The 24876-nt window shown below is 42.4% G+C and overlaps 2 protein-coding genes across 5 annotated transcripts in view; both read right to left on the reverse strand.

Moving 5' to 3' along the window:
- GTF3C3 (general transcription factor IIIC subunit 3) overlaps positions 1–10049 on the reverse strand; it is a 45160-nt gene extending 35111 nt beyond the window's left edge. For 2 of the 4 annotated variants that reach the window (XM_053277153.1, XM_053277143.1), the window contains exons 1-2: positions 6455–6683; positions 1728–1830 (exon numbers count right to left, since the gene is read on the reverse strand). In XM_053277153.1, the coding sequence (XP_053133128.1) occupies positions 1728–1830; positions 6455–6556 (205 nt within the window). In that variant the 5' untranslated portion in view covers positions 6557–6683. Of the gene's footprint in view, positions 1–1727; positions 1831–5973; positions 6051–6454; positions 6684–9747 lie in introns of those variants that run through there. The other 2 variants (XM_053277162.1, XM_053277171.1) reach the window with 2 other exon arrangements.
- Positions 10050–14960: 4911 nt separating this feature from the next.
- C1H2orf66 (chromosome 1 C2orf66 homolog) lies at positions 14961–19495 on the reverse strand. The gene is made up of 4 exons (XM_053277185.1): positions 19419–19495; positions 18918–19058; positions 17567–17748; positions 14961–15143 (listed from the first exon to the last, which is right to left on the reverse strand). Exons 2-4 carry the CDS (start codon positions 19038–19040, stop codon positions 15140–15142), a joined length of 309 nt encoding a protein of 102 aa, XP_053133160.1. The 5' UTR covers positions 19041–19058; positions 19419–19495; the 3' UTR covers positions 14961–15139.
- Positions 19496–24876: the final 5381 nt, after the last annotated feature.

A 24876-nucleotide genomic window follows, 5' to 3' on the forward strand; every position in this document is an offset into this window, starting at 1 on the left:
GTCCCCAAGTAGCCGCCAAACGAGTTGGCGGCAACCACAGACGAACTGCTCCAGATGATCTTAACAGCGGTGGGGCTCATGGCGAAGACGTTCTCTTAAATACCCAGGGCCTAAGCTGTTTAGGGCTTTAAAGGTAATAACCATGAAGTGCTAATAGGTAATCTTACATGAAGTGCTGAGTAGCGCTTTAATTGAGCAACAGGCATCTAAGCTGCCAGGGAACAGGATGCACCTTCTGAGCTTTTGACACCACGAGACTTGGCGGGCTGAAAATGGCAGGTAGGACCCTCAACTTTATGAACTAGGCTTTAGAGTTACCTTCACTCATATTTCTTCGAGTTCGCTGCAAAACCTAAACATACTGATGCTTTACAAAACATACTGTATTTTCAGAAACCAAAGGAGACTGAATATTCTATTGATTTTCTCCACAAAATGATCTGCTAATCTAATTGAGACATATAAGCAGTGGCAGTTATAAGACACTCTTAACATTTTGTTATGGCCATCCTCAGGCTGCATAGAGAAGACAGCTTTTTAGATAAGTGTAGCTAGTAAGCATAGATATTTGTTGGACAACATTGCATAAATTATTTGCGTACACATGGATGCATGCATGCATGCGCACGCGCACACACACACACACACACACGCGCGCAACAGTTCAGCTGATGGAATGCTCAAGTAACCTTGGTAGCTATCAGCTGATCAGCGTGACAGTTAGAAAAGAGTTTTGTGTTCAGTTATTGTTGTTAACTTCCTTAATTTGATGTTATTTTCCACTGATGGAGTAAAGTTTCCTGTTCGGGTTTTGAAATTGCTTTAAGACAACTTTTTAAGTAAGTGAAAAGGAAGAAGACTATCCACCATTTGTGCATATGTGGTTCTTTACATGGGTTGGAGCAGAACAATGCAAAAAGATACATCTCCTCAGCAATGTCGTTTTTTAAAAACCACAATTACAGGTGAAATTAACTAGATCAGAAGCTGCATGCAATAAAATAAGGCAGTTTCACATTACTCTGACTCTCATGGGACTATGGGAAGTTTTTGCAATTACAAAACTTCTGCAAGAACAAACATCTGAAGTGAGGCAAGATCAGAGAATTTCAAGGAAGAGCAAGCTCTAAGTGTAACAAATAAAATGACAAAACAAGTTTGTGTGTGGTGATTACCACCACAATAATCTTTCCTCCCTAACTACAAGGAATGCTATGGAAGTGGCTGACCCCATTTCCTGACCACAGCAACACAATAACCTCTGAACACCATACCCTGTTTCCCCGAAAGTAAGACCTACCCTGAAAGTAAGACCTAGCAGTAATTTCTGATGTACCGCTAATTGCCCTAGTGCATTTTTGGGGCTAAAATTAATATAAGACACTGTCTTATTTTCGAGGAAACACGGTAGTATAACTTATCTCTACCCTTCAGGAGAAGCATCAGTACAGAAACGTCAAAGGTAGAATCAGAAATGCTCAGAGATGAGGAGAGAGGAAGGGGGAATGTACATTTTGGTCTGTTGGAAGTCTGCATACTGGATTAGAGAGAGAGAGAGAGAGATCAATGGAAACCCCATCAAGGTATCTGTAAACCTGGGAAGTAGTAAAATGAACCTTATATGGATTTTCTTGCAATCAGGCAAATGGTGGCACATCTATTTTCAAAGCAAGGTGGTGAAGAACCTGTATATTTAAGCTCCTTCAGTAAGCCAAAGTAATATGTACCTTCAGGTTCACTATGATGTTGAGGTTCAGTGGATGATCCTTGTCCAGATGTAGAAGGAACAGGGTCCTCTGCAATTTCTTCAGTGGGTACATTTTCTCCATCCTGTGAAGATCAGCAAAATGTGAGGAAAAAATTGATTCTATACATAGAGTGCAATTCTAAACACGTTTACATTTTTTCACTAACACACATACACAAAATAAACTTGAGTTGTCGGGTTTGGATGCTTTATTTTGAGGTTTAATCAGGAGCTGCTATTTAAAACTAAACCTTGTTTAGCTAAATTGTTCTGAATATATTGCTCTATTATAGTGACAAACAAGAGAGTCTGACTGAACTACATCTAGGGAGGCTATGACAACAGGCAGGACAGGCACGATCCCTTTTCAGCTCTGTCTTCATATATTTATCAATTTGTTAGGTTTGTATCTTGCACTTCCTAGGAAGGTCTGATCTGAAGGCAAGCAAGTCAGCCACCTTCCTGAAGCTAAGCAGGTCTGCTCAGTACCTGAACGGGAGACTGTTGCCAGGTTTGCTCTGAAGCATGATCGTAACCACACATCATACTATGCTTTGCTCAAAGTGGGGGAAATTAGCTTCAGATTTAGTTTTAGATTTGGGGTGAAAGGATTTTAGAGAGAGGATGGCCATTTGTCATAGCTACCTGAGATCTAGGTGGGGCCCTTCTCTCCAGAGTCGGCACAGATGTGAGGCAAAAAAGGCATGCAAGAGAGATGCCCCTGTGGGAGATGTTTTTAATCATCAAAGTATGCCTTGAGGGCATGTATGGTGGAGAGTTTGGGATGCTTGTTCCATATAAGGCATGGTTTTAGGATCTATGAGGCTGCATCTTGAATATTATCACTTAGGTGCAGTTTTGCTATATGAAGCAGCCTGAATAGAACTGAGTGGGGAGAGATCTCTCTAAGGCAAGGCTGCACAACTCAAATGCCCTGGTGGGTCGGAACCATCCACAACTTGGTGTGCAGGGGCCAATGTCAAATTTTTAGCACGTTATTACAGTAAACATTATTAGTTACTTGTGGCTCTATTCTTCCTGTCAATGAACCTGTAGTAGTAGTAGTATGTTTATTGCGGTCACAGACCAGACTAAAAAACAATAACAGTTAATAGCATTAATAAGAAAATTCAAAAATGTCAAAAGTTTACAAAATCATGAACTATTCAAATTACTAATACAGTCTTTCTGGAACTTCGACGCCACAAAACAGAACTTTGCCACATTACCGGAAATTACAGGTTTAAAATTGGTCTGTGTGACCAGGATAAATGGCTAAAATAGGAGCAATAAATTTGGTGCGAGCGTCCTTATAAAACTGGCAATAAAGAATAGACTCTATATCCCCTGAGCCGCAGGGACAACAGCACTGATCATAAGGAAGTCGTTTGAATTTACCATCAAATACTGCTGAAGGGAGAGCATTCAGACCCATAGTTTTAACCAAGGAGAGTGGTCAGAGAATAGGTCCTGTCCCTGCTCAATCAGTGGGGCCCCTAGAGTGCATGCCAGCCCCAAACAAATGCCAAATCCTCTTCTCTCCCTAAATTGTTGTTTTCAGGCTGCAATCCTAGGCATGCTTACATGGGACTAAGCGTCACACCATGGAGCATATTTCTGAGAAAGCATGCACAGAATGGCACTATGCCAGTTTTCAACTCCTGTGTTGCTGCAGGATACCTGGGGGCCAGTAAAATCGTCCCTGGGCTGGGCCTTATGTTGTGCAGGCCTGCTCTAAGGCATTACTCACCAAAAACCATTAAGTGGAAGGGGATAACATCCTTCATGTTATCTATTTAAGCTCCTAAATAGCTGGAAGGAAGCCTGCATTCCATTACCTTTTGTCTCTATTGTATGCAGAGCTGGTCTTGCCCTGACTCTCTGTGCTCAGATACAATCAAGAGTGGCATATCTCACGAATGACCTGAGGGCACCAGAAAACACCTAATCAAAATGACCTATCAAGCTTCTCTTCCAAAGTGACCAAGAAAATGGCTATGTTTCTGATCAGGGTGTACACTGAAGCACACAAAATTGTGACCTCAGCAAGCCTGGTAATAAGACTGCAAGGTAATTGCACATATACCGCCACTGGGTTTCAACATGGAAAAAAGGTAGGATATAAAATCAAAAGCTGCATTTCACTCCCACAGCCACGGTGAGAAATACATTAGTCTGAGAGATAGCCCAAGCCCATCCGGTGACCATTATAACCCAGATACACATCTGAAACCCCATACAGCCAAAAAAAAAAAAAAAGATTCTGGAATGGAGAAACATTAGGAGGGAAAAGAGCTAAGTATACCCCCCCACCACCACACACACACCCCTATACCTCAACAGCATTTACCAAAAGTAGCCACCCTTTTCTATTCTAAAACAGCCATCAAGCTACTGTTGCATATGATGTGTGCACATGTGTAATGTATACTTTGGGCCAGTGCATGGACTACAAGTACTGCTACTCAAAAATAACTTTGAAAAGCATCTGTGTGTCTTCCAAGAGGAAATAAAATGTTTGGCAGAAGAAAAAAAGATCACCAAGGGCTGGCTTATGCCTTTTAGTCTACTTTATTATCATATGCTAACAACAAAAAGTAGTGCAATGTCTACTGTTGCTTGCGGATTATTTCTAACTAGCCGACCCCGCACAGAGCATCTCTGTGGTACTTTGGGGCTGGCTGTTTCCCCCTCCCTCTCCCTCTCTTCCCCTTCCCTCCAGCCCCACGATCTCTAGCCCTCCCTCCTCCCGTTCCTCCCGCTACACAGAGCCTCACCAGGTGGCGGGCGGCCAAGAAGGGCCCCGCATCCCACCCGCTGCCGTTTTTTCCTCCCTCCCTCCCGCCCGCCTGCCACCACCGCTTTTCTCCCCCCCCATCCGCCCGCCCAATACCACTTTTCTTCCCCCCCTCCACCTGCCCGCCACTCTTCCCTCCCTCCCTACGCCCACCCACCTTTCTCCCCCCCCTGCAGCTTTTCTCTCCTCCCTCCCACACCCGCACACCACCACCACCACTTTCTTCCCCCTCTCCTCCTCCCTCGGCCGGGTCTCTTGCTGGAACTCTTGCAGAGTGTCGCGAGAGTTCTGCCGCCAAATCCTGGACACGCATGCTGGCTAAGAAAATTAATTATATAGATGAAACACCATCAATATTTCCATTTTCATCTACTTTTTAAAATATTGACTATTGTCCAGGGGAAAACTGTGTTAGAAACAGTGGCAATTAGAAACTGTTAGAAACAGTGCACACTAGGTATTGTTCTTTACACACGCTATGTTTTTATCCAAGCTTTCACACTTTTCCCAGAAAAGCCAAGGGTGGGTTGTAAAATGCTCCTTCAGGGGACCAGAACCTGATGAAGAGTATTGTCATTTTGCAATATACTCTGGGGCCAAAGCATAATGAGAAACAGTTTCCTTAATAAAGTATTCAAATTAAATTATATGGTCAGGGTGGAAGGTAGATGAATTTGATAAAATTTTGATCAAATCACTCAGGACAATCAAGCCTACAAATGTGTGCACTTCTGACACTTTCAATGCATGGTTGTAATGGGTGAAGTTAGATATGAAACAATGTTGTGACTGTGAGTAGCGAAGCTGGGTGGAATTCTTTCTTTGGATCCATTATTCCAGAGTACAGAGAATCCATGCATTTATCGTGTAGATCATTTTAAAGTACTACAATATATATAACGCTTTTCAGATACACTACAAAAACATACTGGTTTTAATCTAGTTTAATAGTTTGTGTGTCCCTAAGGAATGTGTATATGCCATGAAACCTGTCGTTTTGTGATGGTATGGAGAATCCTTAGCTTTCCCACAAAACTGCAGTTCCCATGGTTCCTAAACAAGGAAGAGATGAGAATAACAGTTAAGAATACAATTCTTATTGTATTCTTATTATCCCCTACTAATTGAGCAAAGAGGCACTTTTGAAAAGTGGTGATTATCTTTAGCAGGGGGGAGAGCAACTGGCCCTATCCATCCCCAGCACAGCATCCCTCCAGTGGCTATTGCTGTTGTCAATCTTATGTTGCTTTTTAAAATTGTGAGCCCTCTGCAGACAGGGTAGGGAGCAATTTTATTTATCCATTTATATCTATGTAAACAGCTTTTGGAACTTTTTTTTGAAAAGCAGTATATAAATATTTATCGTATTGTATTGAGGATTAAGTTCAATTGAACTCAGCAAGAGTTAGTTCTAAGCAACTATGCTTACCATCAGGCTGCAAATTAGATTTTTGTTTTTATACCATTTTCCAACAACAAGAAGTTCTCAAAGCTGTTTACGCAGAAACAGTAAGCAAAAGAGTTCACAATCTGAAAAGAAACACAAAGTAGATTACCAGCAGCAGCCACTGGAAAGATGCTGAGTTGGGGCTGCATAGGGAAAGGTTGTTCTCTTTGCCCGGCTACAGCAGGGGTTTAATAAGCGCGTCCCCTCTTACTTATTGCCTTCCCTTCGATTGTCCCGTCGCAATTCTTTTCCGAATTGCACGAAACTATGGACCGTCCCCTGCAAGAGCAGCCTGTTTTATTCCGCATTTTCTTTCTAAGCAATACGTCTCAACTCCTAACAGTTATTGAGAAGGTGGGAGAGGAAATGATGAAGCCACCCACACAAGAGCAGTAGCGAGGAGGAGGACATATACCCAAGAGGAGCAGAGCCTGGCCTCCGGCCCGAGCAGGGCGACCCTCACCTTCTTCTCGCGGCTTTTGCGCTCTTCCCGACGTCGCTCGAACTCCTCGAAAGAAATTTTCCCCTCCAAGTACTCGATCAGCTCAGGACTGAAACCCGACATTTTGCACTCCGTCGACCAAACCAGAACCGGAGACACTTCTTCAAGGCTGCCTTTGGGGGAAGCGCGGGACTTATTTGCCAACGGACCGATTGTCCTGCACTTAGAAGAGTCCGACTGCACGCGGAGAGCAGCAGGAGCGCGTGAGGAGGAGCTGGTAATGTTTGCGCATGCGCCTAAGTCTTGGTACGTTTCGGGGTTCGGAAAAGGTCGCCGTTCCGCTCCCCCTCTCCCCGCCCAGGGCTCTAGGGTCGCCTCTCCATGATGACAAGCCCTTCAGCCACCGCATTTCTAAAGGGATAGGCCTTTTTCCTACCAGAAAAAGGTAGGAACCTTAGTGAATTAGTGAAGCACTGACATTAAAATAGACCCTTCCTAAACCCCGCCCGCAAAGCCACCTAATGGTGCAGCGCAGAAGTAACTTGCCTAGGGAGAAAGAGGTTGCTGGTTCGAGAAACATCTATATCGGACAGCAGTGATATAGGAAGATGCTGAAGGGCATCATCTCAGGCTGCGCGGGAGGGGACAATGGTCAACCCCTCCTGTATTCTACCAAAGACGACCACAGGGCTCTGTGGGCGCCAGGATGTACAAATCAACTCAACACCAACTCGACTGCCCAACTTTACCTTACCTGAAACCCCCCAAACCAAAGCCCGTGTTCACAGAGATGTATCTGCTATCATTGTAACACCACACTGCAGTCCTCCCTCCCAGCTACGAACCCCTTCAGAATTGAAAAACCTAGTGAATGGTTTGAAATTTCACAAATGAACTCCACTACATGTCAGAAGTAGGTTACTGAGTGAGCAAACAATTGCCTGTTAAATAAACAGGGATGGGGGGAGAATGCTGGATGCATATTAACACTGTACCTTTCATCATATACAGATGACAGTCAATTTTCAACTACAGGAGGAGGAAGTTTGGGTGTTTTCATCATGCACATTTGTGAAAGCACCTCCATAACCCAAGCCCAATTCAAACATTATGTTATACCTGCATTCAGATGTCTGTACACTCATACTACATATGTCCGTGTGAATGATTGCACCTGTGCTCATTTTAAAGGCAACTTGGGTACAGGTCCCTCAAATGCATGTTACTGCTAAAATCATTGTAAACCGCTTAGAGAGCTCCGGCTATAGAGCGGTATATAAATGTAAGTGCTATTGCTATTGCTAAGTACCTCCGTCTTATCTGGATTCAGTCTCAGTTTATTCTCCCTCATCCAGCCCATTACTGCTTCCAAGCGAGCATTTAGTGAATTTATGCCATCTCCTGAAGAAGCTGACACAGAGAAGTAGATCTGGGTATCATCAGCATATTGATAACACCCCATTCCAAATCCCCTGATGATCTCTCCCAGCCGTTTCATGTAGATGTTAAAGAGTATTGGAGAAAATATGGAACCTTGAGGGACACCATACTTAAGCTCAGATTTCGAAGAGCAAGAGTCTCCAATCAACACCATCTGGAATCTGTCTAAGAGGTAGAGCGGAACCACTGTAAAACAGTGCCTCCCACCCCCAACACTCTCAGACATTCCAGAAGGATACTATGGTTGATCGTATCGAAAGCTGCTGGGAGGTCCAAAAGGACCAACAGAGTCACACTTCCTCTGTCAATTCCCAATTGGAGATCATCCATCAGGCAGACCAAGGCAGTCTCCACCCCATAGCCTGCCCGAAAGCCAGTTTGAAATGGGTCTAGATCATTCCTTCATTCCTTCATTCTATTTCTATACCGCCCTTCCAAAAATGACTCAGGACGGTTTACACAGAGAAATAATAAATAAATAAGATGGATAATCCGTTTCCTCCAAGATCACCTGGAGCTGAGAGGCCACCATCCTCTCGCAATCGCAATGGGGTACTTATAGGGATTTGTTGTGTTTTCAAGAAAAGGGCTGTAAGTTTAAAAATCTAATTGAAGTACAAGATCTGGTTGGTAATTGGTTTCAGTACCATCAGTTAAATGAAGTTTTTAAGAAGGATTACAAACTTGGATTTGAGGATCAAATGTCGAGATCTGAGAAGGAGCTATGTGAAAATGATGAAAAACTAGTGTCTAAGATGTATAGGCTGTTGCTTTTAGAAGAGACAAGAGATGAAGTGGTTAAAACGACTATGATAAAATGGGCTCAAGATGTGGGTCATAATATAGATATGGCAGCTTGGGAAAATTATGGAAAACTGATTTAAAGTTCACTGTATGTTACAGTTTAAAAGAAAATTATTATAAGATGATGTATAGGTGGTATTTGACGCCTAAAAATTGGCGATAATGTATAAAAATGTTTCAAACAAATGTTGGAAATGTGGACATTGTGAAGGAACTTTTTTTCATATGTGGTGGTCTTGTAGGAAGGCAAAGGCCTTTTGGGACATGATATATAATGAGTTAAAAAAAATTTTTAAATGACATTTCCGAAATGCCCAGAATCCTTTCTGTTGGGAATAACGCAAGGAGAGTTTTCCACAAGCAATTTAACATTCTTCATGTATGCAACCACGGCGGCCAGAATAGTATATGCACAGAAATGGAAGGACAATGAACTGCCCACAAAAGAAGATTGGCTGATAAAAATTTTGGAATATGCAGAGATGGCAAAACTTACAGTACTGATAAGAGATCAAAATTTGGAAGGTTTTAAAGAAGATTGGAAATCATTCTTACTGTACCTAAAGAACTATTTTCCTAACATTGATTTTTCAACAGGGTTTGAAATTTAGTAATATTAGCAGGTTGAGTAGACTAAAATCAAGTCTGGTAAGATATAGGTTATATGTTTTGAATTATTATAGCAAGGGTTAATTGTATAGTTAGTGATTCGTGCGGATTGGTGAGCTGGAAGTCAATTTTTGTTTAATTGATGTAATGAGATGTTTAAGATATTGTTAAAATCAATAAAAATTTAATGCAAAAAAAAAAGAGAGAGAGAGGCCACCATCCTCTCAAATTACCTTGCCCAGGCATGGGCGGTTGGAAACAGGCCTACAATTGCTCAACTCTGAGGGATCTAATGTAGGCTTCTTTAAAAGAGGTCTAATTTTCTCCTTAAGACAAGGAGGCATCCTGCCCTCCCTTAGAGAAGCATTTATGATTTCTACCAGGCCTCCTACAACAGCCTTCCTGCTAGATAGGACAAGCCATGTTGGACAAGAATCAAGAGAACAAGTGGTAGGCCTCACCATTCTTAGCAGCTTGTCCGCGTCCTCAGGAGTCACAAATTGAAACCAATCCAATCAAACCGTATAAGAGGAATTGCTGGACACCTCCAGTTCAGACATCAACTTAATTGTGGAGTCTCCATCTAAGTCAGCCCGAATCTGAGAGTTTTTGTCTGCAAAAAATTCTTTAAACACATCACAGTGGGTAACTGGTGGCTCCAAAGTCTGATTCAAGGAATGGGGGGCACATACTAGCCCCTTCACAACCCTGAACTACTCCACTGGATGTGTACTCACAGATGCAATGCAGGCAGAAAAGAACCGCTTCTTTTCCTCTGGTGGTAGGAGATCCTCAGGAAGGGTTAGGAACTGAGCATGCTCAAGACAGAACTGGACCATGTGATTCTTGTGGGCGTAGTTAGCTCCCCAGTTCCAGTTCTGTCTCGCTCTGGACTAGACGTTTTGTGAGAGAGCTCCTGTACTCTACATTCTGGTTTCTGGTCTGTGGCTATTGCCTTTAATTCTGTGAACTGCCTTTCCGTGACTTCTATATTTAGTGTGTGCAAGGGGGGGAAGAGAGCTCGAGCTCCATTCGGCTTCATAACAAAACTTTCAAAAACTTACTTTTTCCTTTAAATTTGGACTCAATTGGTTACTCAAAAGTTTTTTCGCTTTGATTTTATATCGTTTACGTTAGTCCTTTCACATGCCGAGGAGCTGTTACAGGGCTCAATGTCGGAAGCTTCTGTATTGCCGCAGCACGTGGGCAATACGCGGGGAAATCACTCCACCCCGACAGTTTCTCCCACTGCCATTGTCTCTCCCCAGCCCTCTGATACCGCAGCGCCGGTGGCGCTGGCAGCGGGGTGGCTCCAAAGTCTGATTCAAGGAATGGGGGGCACATACTAGCCCCTTCACAACCCTGAACTACTCCACTGGACATGTACTCACAGATGCAATGCAGGCAGAAAAGAACCGCTTCTTTGCCACACGTATTGCCTCAACATAGATCTTTAAATGTGCTCTATGTCATAATCTGTCGGATTAGAGTCGAGTCTTTCTGCACTTGCGCTCCAGTCACCTACCTTGCTGCTTCTGCCCTCGTAGATCTTCCATATACCAAGGGGCCAGTTTGGAAGTGGGTCAGAGGGAACACTTAGGAGCAATCATGTCTACTGCCCTGGTGAGCATGTTATTCCAGTTTTCCACCAAGGCATCAACAGGATCACCGGCAAAGCCAACATTAAATTCCTCCAAGGCTTCTTGGAATCCTATTGGATCCAAAAACCTTTTCGGGCGGACTATTCTAATAGGCCCCTCACCCCTGCAGAGGTGGAAAGTGGTTGTAAGCCTAACCTTAACCAGATGGTGATCCGTCCATGACAATGGGGAAATTACATGAGTCCCAACCCACGGAACACCACCCTGATCAGAAGACCAAATCAAGCATGTGACCTGCAATGTGTGTCAGTCCGGAGACCGCTTGGGATAGGCCCATAGTTGTCATGGCCGCTATGAACTCCTGAGCTGCCCCAGACAAATTGGTCCCAAAATGAACATTGAAGTTTCCCAGCACCAAAAGTCTGGGAAACTCCAATGTGAGTTCCGCGACCAAGTCTGTGAGCTCAGTAAGGTATTCCATCAGGCAGCAGGACGATCGGTACACAAACAGAAGTCCCCATCTATCCCTGGTCCCCAAACTTAGGTACACACATTCAATATGGTCCGATACCCTAACAGGGACCCTGGTAAGGGAGATGTTATCCTTATAAACCACACCCACTCCACCTCCCCGGCCCATGTCCCCTCACCTGCTCCTCTACAGAATACCCTGGAGGAAGAAGCTGGGACCAGATTGGGCCACTAGCCTCCCCCAACCAAGTCTCGGTGATATACAGGTGAAACTCGAAAAATTAGAATATCGTGCAAAAGTTCATTAATTTCAGTAATGCAAATTAAAAGGTGAAACTGATATATGAGATAAACGCATTACATGCAAAGCGAGATAAGTCAAGCCTTAATTTGTTATAATTGTGATGATCATGGCGTACAGTTCATGAGAACCTTAGAACAGCCAGCTGGTGGCTCTGTGGTGAAGGCTGCTGCTTGAAGAGCCAGGCGCTGAGAACTCAAATCTCTACAGGGGCACTTGGAATTAGTGAGTTTTAAAATTGCCCTAGGCTTGTGGTCTCTTCATCTTTAGGGAGGAGAGCTGGTCTTGTGGTAGCAGGCATGAATTGTCTCCTTTGCTGAGCAGGGTCCTCCCTGGTCTGCATCTGAATGGGAGACTACATGTGTGAGCACTAAGATGTTCATCTCAGGGGATGGGGGCGCTCGTGAAGGGGGCGCTCGAGGAAGAGCACCTACATACTTGCATGCAGAAGGTTCCACATTCCTTCCCTGGCATCTCCAAGATAGGGCTGAGAGAGACTCCTGCCTGCAACCTTCGAGAAGCTGCTGCCAGTCTGTACAGACAATACTGAGCTAGATGGACCAATGGTCTGCTTTCTATGTTCCTACCTAGGCCCCTTTGTGCAGAAAGGGAGTAGACGGGCAGATAGGTACAGGGTTAAAATAATATGGTTCCCACCTCCAAAGTTTTATTTATTTATTTTCTTAATGTATGTGGTTGCTATGGATCATTCTAAAACAAGCAGTCTCCCATGGAACATCTGTTGTGGTTGATCCCGTTCAAATATGCTCTTACTGATACAGTCATGGCAGAGTTAAAAGTGGAAGATGAAGCACCACAGAATGGGATTTTGCATCTTTCAGTTGTGTGCAGGGAAAAATTTAACTGGACACTTAAGGCTACTGGAATCCTCTGCATACTTTCTTAGAAGCAAGTCCCACTGACCTCAATAGTGTTTACTATTGCATACATGAAGCATGCATAGGATCAGGCTGCTGCATGTCCTGCTGATTTCAGTGACACTTCAAGATGCTGAACTCTAGATTGCAGCAACACTACATTAAAAGTTTAACAGGTTCTAGAAACATCCTTGATCCATAAAATCCTTTTACACCTTCTTCCTTTGCAGTCATTACCTAGAAATAATAGTTCAATTGGGTTTACTTCTTACTAAGTGCATTGTATTTTTCAGCCACTTATATACAAAATGATGATAGTTCTAAAAAATGCTTTAAAGTGGCAGAGGGAAAGAGCTATGATTAAAAAAAATGATGTTGGTTTTAAATTATTTTAATGTTAATGATGTTAATGTTTAAATGATTTTGTTTAACTTAGTTTTGATTTTAATTGTTAACTGATTTTAATTGTTTTTGTTTTGATGTAAGCCACTCTGAGCTATTTTTGGAAGGGCAGTATATAAATCAAATAAATAAATCAAATAAAATAATTAGTATAACATCACCCTGCAGGACATAGCTTTCAAACAAGACTGTTTGTGCTTTGAGCAGGTTTTAAGACTGAAGTGTGACACATTTCAATAATGAATAATGTAATAATGAGTCACCAAAGGAAAATATATAAATATGTAGTCTCACTGACAGCTGCAGAAACAGTGTATAACTCTAAACTTAATGCCAGTGCATTTGTAATCATTGGAAAATCTCAAGCTATTTGTGGTCTGGTTGCATTAAGTATTTTGTCATGCAGTTTTATAGACTGTACAATTTGGTCATAAATGAATGACCATAGTCTTACGTTAGCGTAAGACTATGGCGCAAAATGACCCCTGCTAACTTGGCAAAGAGGCACCTTTTAATGTGACGATTCTCTTTATTGAGCAGGGGGAGAGTAACTGGCCCGATCCACCCCCAGCACAGATCCCTCCAGTGGCTGTTGTTGGTGTCTATCTTATGTTTCTTTTAGATTGTAAGCCCTTTGGGGACAGGGATCCATCTTATTTATTATTTCTTTGTGTAAACTGCCCTGAGCCATTTTTGGAAGGGCAGTATAGAAGTCAATCAGTCAATCAATCAATCAATCAAATAAATAAAATGTTCCACTAGCAGCAGTAAAATATGAGGGGGGGCCCTTACACAATGTAGCACTACCTGCTGGAGTCATGTATCAAGCTCTTTTGTTGCCTTGTGATCTCTGCTCCAATTGTGCCCTGCTTGACGCCTGTGTGTGTGTGTGTGTGTGTAATGAATATGAATGACATGAAATAGATAGGATCATACCTTTGTTCTCTCTTAAGGAATCATTAAATTGCTCCAGTTTTTCTTTTTATAAATCTTTGTAAGGTTACCAAATAAGGTTACCAAAATAAGGTTACCAAAAGCAGCAGCCTCTGGACAGAAACCTGTATAACTCTGTTGTGCAAAAACTGGAATTCTGGGGGGAAGCTTTTGCACAACGTGCTTTGGAGGTGTGCTGTATTTGCTTTTGGTAGGCAAACATGGTCCTGACATTGGCTGACACCCAAGCTAGCCACCAAAGCTAGCCACCCATTCATGCCAGCGTTTTCTGTTGTGGGGGCAGGGGAACGTAGGGTTGCCAACTGTCCCTCATTATGCAGGACGTCCCTCATTTCAGGGATGAAATGTTGGTCCCTATAGGGACAGAATTTGTCTCATTTTGGTGGTGGGGCAAGCAGGTTCTTATTTTGAGAAATTTTTGATTGAGAAGTGGTATAACTTGAATATGTTCTAAGTCAGGGCTTCTCAGCCTGTGGGTCCCCAGATGTAATTAGACTTCAACTCCCATAATTCCCAACCAAAGGCCATTGGGGCTAGGGATTATGGGAGCTGAAGTCCAATAACATCTGGGGACCCACACATTGAGAAGCCCTGTTCTAAGTAATAACAATGCTAGTATTATTGAATAGCATATAATTCAATTACATATACATCAATGATACCCAGGCTCTTGATTACCACTGCATACACCTCCCAGGGGCCCCAGCCAGCCAGCCCCCGCGCCAAACTTGTGTCCTTCATTCTGGCAATGAAATGTTGGCAACCCTAGGGGAGCATCTCCCGAAACTATCTCCCTTAGGGTTCCAATTCCCAACCAAAGTTTCAGGAGGCACATGTGGCTGAAGAGGGAGAGGAGATAGCTGGAAGTCACCTCTCCCTTCTCGTGCACCAAAAAAGCCCTGGCACGCAGGCAGAGGGTTAGCCTGAATATTGGCTACTATGTCTTTGTGCTTTGTTACCTCTACCACTAGCAGTTGTGTGGCTTACTTCCAAAAGTATTTCTACCAGCATTGCTCCGTATGCGAATCACTGAATTTAATTACAGTTCTGCAGAAAGGCCTGGTGGGTGGTGTTTGAAAGTCATTTATTTAAACAAAGCAAAATATGTGGAAACACATGGATGACAGATTTCTATATACAGCATCTGATCTTTAGGGAAAATAGTATCATGTCAGACAATTATAATTTAGAAATCAAGTGGTAACACTTCTCCATAGATGATTCCAAATCTGACATTCTTAAGAAGTCACCTGTAAAAGAGAGGGGAGGTTGAGAAGCAAAGTATCTAACAAGAATTAAGGAGTGTTGGCACTAGGTGATATCACAGCTTGTGCTATTCTTTCCCTTCCATTTTCATCCCCACAGGACATATCCGGTATGTCAAATGCAACAGAAATTCAGCTCTAAGTTAGCGAAATGGATTTTGTTGGACTGCCCCATGGATTCACACTGGCACATTACTGTACATTGAACTGCTGGGACTACTTTTCTCCTCAGCATGGGAGCAGATAAAGAGAAACAGCAACACTTTAATATGTCCCAGAAGCAGCAATGAGATACTTCCAGAAAGAACTTCCTCTCCCCCTCCAGTGGCAGTAGCACCAAACCAGCCTCCAGAAGCAACCTACTAACCTTATAATTTGCTGCTAGTCGCAACAGAATTGAGAATAATCATTCTGGTACCATGTAAAAATTTTATTGAGAAAAATTTCCAATAAATACATGCATATTTATGATAGGTTAGCTCTAATTTGGGTGTTATGCTAGTATCTCAGCATATATTTCTTACATTATTTTAGCTAGCATAGTTCTAGATTATTTTCTGGGAAGAAATTTTAAGATTGTAATGTACACAAATATTAAATATGGAATCTATTGTAATGTCTATGAATTGGGAATGACAATGAGAATATTACTTCTCAAACAACAGAATCTTTAGTGATGTGAGAGTACAAAACAGACTGTGTGGACTCCTGGATTCCACGTGCCAGCCTTCTGAATCCATTTAGAATTGGACCAAAACTACTCTAGAGGTTGGGACCATCCTACATTGCCCAAAGCTCTCCTCTCCATCCCTTTCCTAAACTTCTCAGGGCAAAGAGTATGTGAGGCTCCAGGCATCATACTGGACAGCTGGGAGCCATGGGAATCTTTCAAGTCAACCGTGTATTTCCCATGGATACTGACAACCTAGGACACTACTATACATGATTGCCGCTATAACATAAATCCTGAGGCCCAGCTACTACTAATGATGCTGGAAGTTCTATCCTTCACTGCCACTTGACTCAGTAAGTTTGAGGAAGGGAAAGAGTGAGAGCTAGAAGCCCAATATCCTCTCAATGGCATAATGAACTGCAATGGGGCCAGTTCAGAATTGTCCTGGTTTCAAACTGAGGGCTTCCTCTTGGATGTCTTCAAGATAAATCTGATTTAACTGGCACATTCCAGATCAGATGAGGGGATCTGCCCATTACTAATAAACTCACATAATACAAGTGAAAAAACAGATGGTTAAACAAAATGTCATTTTGTTTACAAGCCAGCTGTTTCATGATATTCTCAAACTTTTAAAAGTAATTTTGAATATGTCCCCATGATAAATTAATCTTATTTGTTACATAGATTTAGATGTTACCTCAGTTAAAATATGCAATTAAGTAAAGCAAAGTCATCTACAGCTTAATCCGGATAAGACTGAAGTTCTGTGGCTGGGCCCAAAGAGGTCAGGGGGGAGTTTTCCATTACCAACCCTTGATAGTGCTTGTTTGATACCTCAGCCTACTGTGAAGAGCCTGGGCATGATTCTTGATGCCTCTTTGAATATGGAGGCTCAGATCATGGAGGTTGCTAGAAAGGCCTTCTTTCAGTTACACCAAATATGGCGGCTGGCCTCCTATCTGTCCCCTCCGGACTTGACCACTGTGATCCATGCATCAGTCACTTCCAGGTTAGATTATTGCAACTCGCTTTATGAGGGGCTGCCACTGCACTTAACTTGGAGATTGCAACTGGTGCAGAATGCAGCGACCAGGGTCCTTACTAAGGCACCTTGGTGAGCACATATGACACCTTTGCTCACTCAGTTGCACTGGTCACCGGTTGAGTCCCGGGTTAAGTTTAAGGTATTAACCGTAACATTTAAAGCCCTACACGGTATGGGCCCTCCATACCTCTAAGACCGCCTGGTTCGATATGTCCCTTGCCGGCTACTGAGATCAGCCACAAGTAATGCCTTGGTGATCCCGGGCCCTAGGGATATTAAATTGTAATCAACGAGAGCCAGAGCTTTCTCTGTGGTGGCCCCAACTCTATGGAACGGTCTCCCAGATAATATCAGAACTCTCCATGATCTGTTGGCCTTTCGTAAGGCATGTAAGACTGAAATGTTCTGCCGGGTGTTCGGTCGCTGAGATAGCTGGTCATAGAATGATCTTGTAATCCTCGGTTATTATGTCATGTGGAATGAGTATTGTATGGGGTTGTGGTTTATGAGGCTATGTAAGATATATGTTTATGAAATTGTGTTGTGTATGTTTGCTTGTAAGCCTCCCTGAGTCCTATGGGAGTAGGGCGACATATAAATCTAACTAAATAAATAAATCTAACTAAATAAAAGCTTAATGGTCTGTTATAGGGGTATGAAGTCAAGAAGAGATTTTCTCTCATTTACCTTTTTCTGTATTTTTCAGCCTTTGAGTTTTTATTCTCTTCATAAGCCGCAAACGCAGAGGCAACAAGATCTGAGTACAATGTGATGGGCCTTGGTTTGTCATTGCTCACTGTAAAAGTATCTGAAAACTTTCTGAAATCAAGCCCTCTCCCAGAAAAATACGCCTTGAGAGTTCTGAAAAACTGAAGAAATACAAGTTTTTAAAAAGGCAAAGTAAGCACTTCCAAACATTCATTCATTCTCTTTCTCTCCTTTTAACGGTGTAGCCTCCAGCCTATTTTGCAGTCTCAGGTTACTTTATAGAAAAAAATGCTTCTTTTCTTCAACAACACACTGCTTCAACACATCACAGTTGCTGCAGTAAACACTGATGTTATGCTGATGTTTCCTGCAGCACACACAGAAGATATAGACATCACCCACAACTGTGCAGACATTTTTAAACATCCGTGAACATTCACCTGGGAGACCTGAGCCAGTCAGGTTTCCAAGACACATGTGCATGGGTGCTTGGAAATGTGTATATGCATATTTTACTTAACATACTTTACATGTGTACTGCAGAAAACACCAGTTTTTCCTTCAGCAACCATAAGTTTGGAAGCCCGAATATGGTCCCACTCAATCGTGTGCTTTTATCTACTACAACAACAAATATTTATATACTGCTTTTCAACAAAAGTTTCCAAAGCAGTTTACATAGAGAAATAATAAATAAGATGGCTTCCTGTCCCCAAAGGGCTCACAATCTAAACAGAAACATAAGATAGACACCAGCAACAGTCACTGGAGGGATCTGTGCTGGGGGTGGATAGGGCCAGTTACTCTCCCCCTGCTCAATAAAGAGAATTGCCACATTAAAAAGGTGCCTCTTTACCTAGTTAGCAGGGGAGAGGACCTATCTCCTATTATAAAACCAGCCATACCAGCCGAACTAGAATTTCATATACTTCTTATTCAAAATGGCCCTTTAACGTTTATATTGGACATACACACAGATGGGGATCAACAAATAAGAAAACTATAATCTCTAATCTACTCAAATTCTAATATCCTGTGAGATAATTTCAGTTCTGTTTCTGCTCTTTAGCAACTGGTTAGAATGCATTGATCAAATATCAGTTAAATAGAGCACACATCCCATTTTAACTCCTAATTTAAAACATGAATTTCAAACATTTGTATTGGCATTTCTGTCTGCGGCTGTGCATTGTAATGTTGCACTGCTTTGGAAGAGCTGAAAAATGATCTCTTGCAGTTTATGGTGACAATTGACCTTGGCTGAATGTATGGGCACTGAACACACACACAGCACACAAACCACTACACACAGTTCCAAAGTTGTCCTTACCAGATCTCTGTTCCTGGGATTATCCAAAGGTTTCCATGTCTCCTCAGGTCTTAAGGGTGCTCCCTGCCCTAGCCCCCTTAACATCAGCATAGTGCATTCAACCAAGAGCACCAGCTTCCACATGCTGGAAAGACTGGCAAACTGTAAAGAAAGCAACAGACCTAAGAGAGCTCTTCTTGAGGGGAAAGAATCAAACTTTAATACACAACATGAATCCAAATCATTTTGAAACAATAAGCCACCAAAGACTATATTATAGGAAAAAATAGCTACAAAATTAGTTTCAAACTGTAGAAGCCACCCAAACAGCATAACCACCACCACTACCCAGGATATTTGAATGTTCTCACTCATAGACTTCCAAAACAGCAGACAAAAAACCACCCCCAACCTGAGTATCAATGCTTTAGAAATACGTTAAGGCACTGAAAATATTTTCCAGTACTAGAAATGTACAAATGCTATATTGTCATCTTTTAAAAACACAAAAACAAAGCTTACCAGGAATTTTGGCTTTGTCTCCTCCCTGCCTAGATGCTTTATGATGCGCAATGGAACTGTCCACTCCACTTATACCTCTAGAGATGCAACAGCCAATGATTGCCAGTGACGTTAGCAGGGGGCATTTCAAAAGACAGTAATAACTCCATTTCTATCTATAGCGACCTTTCACTCTTTTCCATGATGCTCTTTTAACAGCAACAGGTGCTGCTAATACAGAGCAACACTCACTCCTCATGAACCATGATTCACTGAACAACAAACTCTTATGAACTGGGATAGAAACGAGTTTGTGATTTGCTTTTTAAAAACTTTCTGTGGAAAGAACAGAGTTACAGTTAAGCATCATACCAAATACAGGACACATTCCAGCCCAATCTGCGCATGCTTAAATCCCATTGATATAAATCGAAAAGTTAAGCAGCCGCAAAAAGCCTGGAATGCATCTTACTGTTACAAGGTTCAACTTTGTTCTGACTTTTCATACCTGTAGCCATCATGCTTCATTGAACTGTGTGTTGCATTCTTGAACTCCCTTCCCAGTTTGTTTCTTCTGAGGTTTGTCTAGAAAGAAACCCGGTGGAAAGTAAGGGAGGGGAATGGAGGAAATAGAAAGAGGAGACAGAAGCTATAAGAATGAGAACCAAAACACAACTTAGTCCCATTTCACACACAATGCTCAACACTGTTCTTACATGTACAAGTGCACGGTGCATACAGATACAGATCTGTATTTATTTATCTATTTAATATATTTGTATATTGCCCCAAACCCAGACTGGTTTGCAAAAAACAGATTGAAACATTAAAAGTTTAAAACAAGTTTAAATTAAACAGCTTGGGTGAATAAATGCATCTTGGAGAGCCTTTTAAAATGCTGTCAGAGATGGAGAGGATCTTATTTCAGCGAGGAGCACATTCCAAAGCCTTGGGGAGGCAACAGAGAAGGCCCATCTCTAAGTTGCAGTTGCAGGGGAGTAATGTCAGGAGAGAGGGCACGCCCTCAACTCCTGTCTGTGGCTTCCAGCGGCATCTGGTGGGCCACTGTGTGAAACAAGATGCTGGACTAGATGGGCTGTGGGCCTGATCCAGCAGGGCTGTTCTTATGTTCTTATGTTCTTAAGTAGCCACCAGAGACGAGCTGGTGGCAACTACAGATGGACCTCTCCAGATGATCTCAATGGGCAGCAGCACTCATAATAAAGAAGGCATTCTCTGAAATACTCTGAGCCTAGGGCTTTGTAGGTTCTAACCAGAAATGTGTACTTTGCCTAGAAACATTGGTAGCCAGAGTAGTTTCTAATACAGGAGTAATGTAGTCTCTTTGAAATGACCCACAGACCAACCTGGATGCTGCATTTTGCACCAATTGCAGATTCTAGACTATGTACAAAGGCAGCCCTACATAGAGTGCATTGCTGTAGTCAGATCTGGAACATATGCACTATTGTTTTGAGGTTGTTTATCTCAAGAAATGGATGCAGCTGGTGTATCAGCCAAAGCTAATAGAAAACACTTCTGGCCACTGCCTCAACCTAAGACTCCCAGACTGTGTACCTTTTCCTTCTGGGGGAGTGTAACCCCATCCAGAACTGGCAGATCCCATTTGTTTCTTGAGGTCCAATCCTGCACATTAAGAACCTCCATGTTATTTGGTCTGTTTGTTACCCCTCATTCAGCCCATCACTGCCTCCAGGCAGGTATTTAGTTTGGTGATGACTCTGACATGGAGAAATAGATTTGGATGCCATGAGCATACTGATAACAACCTGCACCAGATCTCCTGATAATCTCTCCCAGTGGTTTCATGTAGATATTAAAAGGAGACAGTATGAAGCCCTGCAGGACGCCATACAGAAATTCTAGTTTTGAACAACAGTCTCCAAGCGACATCGTCTGGCATCTGCCCAAGAAGTAGGAGCTGAGCCACTGCAAAGCAGTGCCATCCACTCCCAACTCTCTCTGATGACCCAGAAGAATACTGTGGACAATAGTACTGAAGGCTGCTAAGATCCCAAAAAACCAACAGAGTCACACTCCGTCAATTCCCAGTTAGAGATCACCCATCAGGCCAACCAAGGTAGTCTCTGGCCCATAGCCTGTCTGAACACCTAGTTTGAAACTGGTCTAGTCAGTCAGTTTTCTCCAAGATTGACTGGAGCTGGGAAGCCAGCACCCTCTCAAGTTACCTTGCCCAAAGTTAGAGATAGCTTAACTCTGAAGTATCCAATGCAGGCTTCCTCAGAAGAGGTCTAATAATTGCCTCTGAGACAGGAAGGCAACTTACCTTCCCTCAGAGAAGAATTTTTAATATCTATTAGGCCCTCTACAACAGCCCCTCTGCAGATAGTATGTCATGCTGGACAAGGGTCAAGTGAACAGGTGGTAAGTTGCACTGCTCTAAGCAGCATATCCACATCCTCAGGAGTCACAGACTGAAACTGATCCAGACGGATCACATGCAGTTGCTGGACACCTCCACATTAGACTCTGCAATAATTGTGCAGTCGAAACCCAAATAGTAGAGGTTTCATTCACAAAACACTCATTCAAAGTGTCACAATGGGTAACTGTTCCAAATTCAAATTCAGGGCAGGAGGGGCATGTACTAGCCCTTTCACAACCCTGGACAACTCCACAGGACACTAGCTTGTGGAGGCAATGTGGGCAGAAGAGAACTGTGGCTTTGCTGCACGTATTGCCGGAGCATAGATCTTCAAATGTGCTCTATGTTGTCATCTGTCAGATTCAAGTTGAGTCTTTCTCCACTTGTGCTCCTCTTGCCTACCATACCTCTTCAGCTCCTGTAGTTCTTCCGTACACCATGGGGCCAGTTTTGAAGTGAGTCCGAGGGGACACTTAGGATATACAAGTACAGTTATTCACATGTTACATTGAATGCAGGTTCAGCAGTACACTTCCTATCTGTACCATGCATTTGAGGGGCCTGTACTTGAGTTCACTTTAAAAATGAACACACATACTTTCACACAAAGTCAGGTACCTGTGTACAGACATCTGTACAACACGTCTGAATTGAGCTTATTTGTTCAAACAAAATTTGCCTGTCTCTTTTTTATGAGGAGCATGATACAAACCCAAGGCCATTAATAAACTCTACACACACACACACGCTGCTACTGATGATATGGAACAAGACCACTCCTGTAAGTACTGCTAAACATTATGATGAGGCATTGCTCTGGGCAGGGGGCATCTATCACATTGTCTTCACTTGTGCCAGCTCCAGTGTTCCCATATTGAAAATACATGGGAATCAAGTGATCCTCATTTTGAGTGAATTGTGCTCATCTGTCTACATTTCTGGTTGGAACCAGCTCGATAATATGGCATCTTAGTTGGGAAAGCATATAATGACACTTAAATATCTGCTCAGAGTGGTGATGAGATATAGTGATACTAACATTGCTCTCACAAAGCTCAGAACAGGTTGAAAGGGACTGGCTTAAGAGCATTCAGGCAGTTTAAAAGAAAGCAAGGTTTTCAAATTAGAGAATGTATGCCCTTTGAGCATACATCCATTGAGTTATTTATGCCAGGGACTTCAAAACACCATGTGTCTAAAATCGGCAGAATTCTGTTAAACGTTAACTGTGAGAAGGAACGGGTTTATATTAAATAGAATGGATCTCATCTCCCAGTGGGCAGCTACTCTGTTGTCAAACAGTTCCTTCTAGAAATGATAATTGCACTCATGCATGGCCCCTTTTGTGCCTGGAAGGTGCTTCTAACTACAGAGCAGTGTTCCACTGAAGGTTAGGATCCGGCCCACTGATTGCAGGGTTGCTGAACAAGCTCCACTTGTTCAAGCTCGAAACTAGAATTCTTCAAAGGGTTAAAAAGAATATCCTCCTAATGGAATAAAGCCAGGCGCATTAAATGCAGAATAACATAATTATACCTAATTGAAATCAAAACCATACATATATGCTGTATTGGGAAGAGTGCCTAATCGACAAAATGATGTTATAGCCCATCAAAAGCAGGGCTTCCACTGAAGCTACCACTTAGAATGCTGTTCTGTGATACTGATGTGCCAAATTAATGTTAATGGGTAGTATTTTTCTACGGAAGCAAACAAAGAAGTGAAAAATGGTTTCCTACATTGTATTACTCTATACAGGTAGGGTTTTTTTGTTCTCCATTTAGCTTTGCATTAACTTTTAATATGAAACTTTTAAAATGTGTAATTTTAAATGGTTTTAGCTTGGTCTTTTAGCTTGGTTAATTTTATTGATCTTTTACCTTTTATTGTATATGTATTGATGTTGTGAGCCACCCCAAGCAGCTCCTCCTCACAAACTGGAGGAGCAGGGTATAAATATTCTTAATCAATTAACAATGCTGATCATTTGTTCAGAGGGACAGAATCTAGTAAAATTCAAATAAAGGTTTTGCAAATATTTTTCATCAAGCCATATGAGGTGGACAGGAGACAATCAAGGACAGTTCAGATCCAAACACCATAGGAGAATACCACCTTTATTTGGACCAGCTGAATGCATCCAAGTCGTAAGCTATCTATGTTCTTCTGAACACTTCTTCAGGTTGTTAAGCTAAGCAAAGCAACAAGAGACAGGTTGTGGGTGGGGTGGGAAGCTGGGCCTGAAAAGAACTGCAGACTGACTTTTCTAATACTTAATGAGTGGAGATGTTATGGAGTCTTCGTGAGGTTATACCACATTAAGTGCAAAACAGGTTACAAGTTGCACCATGAACTACTAGAAGAAACAATAGCCTTTACAAACAAAGAACAAAATATAAGCACACAAGATCCATAAGCCCCTTTGTGAAGCAAAGAGAAACATGGCTGTTCTCATATTAGCCAAACTAGTTAATCACCTTAGATGGTGCACTAGGTAAAAATAAATAGAAGCCAGTCAATTTTATTAAACGCTCACAGACACATCATAAGGATAAAAGCCTAATGGGAGAAGTATTACCTGGTGGCTTGAAGGCATGTACTCACAGAATTAAATGTCTACCTGCAGGTGGTCTATCATTTTCCTCCAGTTATACAATCTCTTCGCTGGAGACTCATTTTTGATTCCCCCAACCCCCCTCCAAACACCATGTAACCATGATTTTTGTGCAAGGACAGTTATTGCTTTTTTTGGTCCCCTTGCTGTGAAGGGGGACCAAAAGTCTGTGAAGCCGCTGCCAGTCTGTGAAGACAATATTGAGCTAGATAGACCAATGGTCTGACTCAGTAGATGGCAATTTCCTATGTTCCTATGCTCTTTTTCTCCTACACATCACTGACTAAATATAAAGCAACAGGAAAATAGCATTACTAAGAACCAAGCACATTCTTTCCAAAACACATTTCAAGGTTTAAGACAGAGGCTTTCAGAAGGTTGATGGAGTACTTTGAGAACGACTCCATTTCTGAACTAGAATGAGGAGCTGGAAGGTGGGAATTCTCTTTGTTGGCAGT

This window comes from Hemicordylus capensis, chromosome 1 (assembly GCF_027244095.1).
Source record: "Hemicordylus capensis ecotype Gifberg chromosome 1, rHemCap1.1.pri, whole genome shotgun sequence".
In the NCBI taxonomy this organism is placed as follows: domain Eukaryota; kingdom Metazoa; phylum Chordata; class Lepidosauria; order Squamata; family Cordylidae; genus Hemicordylus; species Hemicordylus capensis.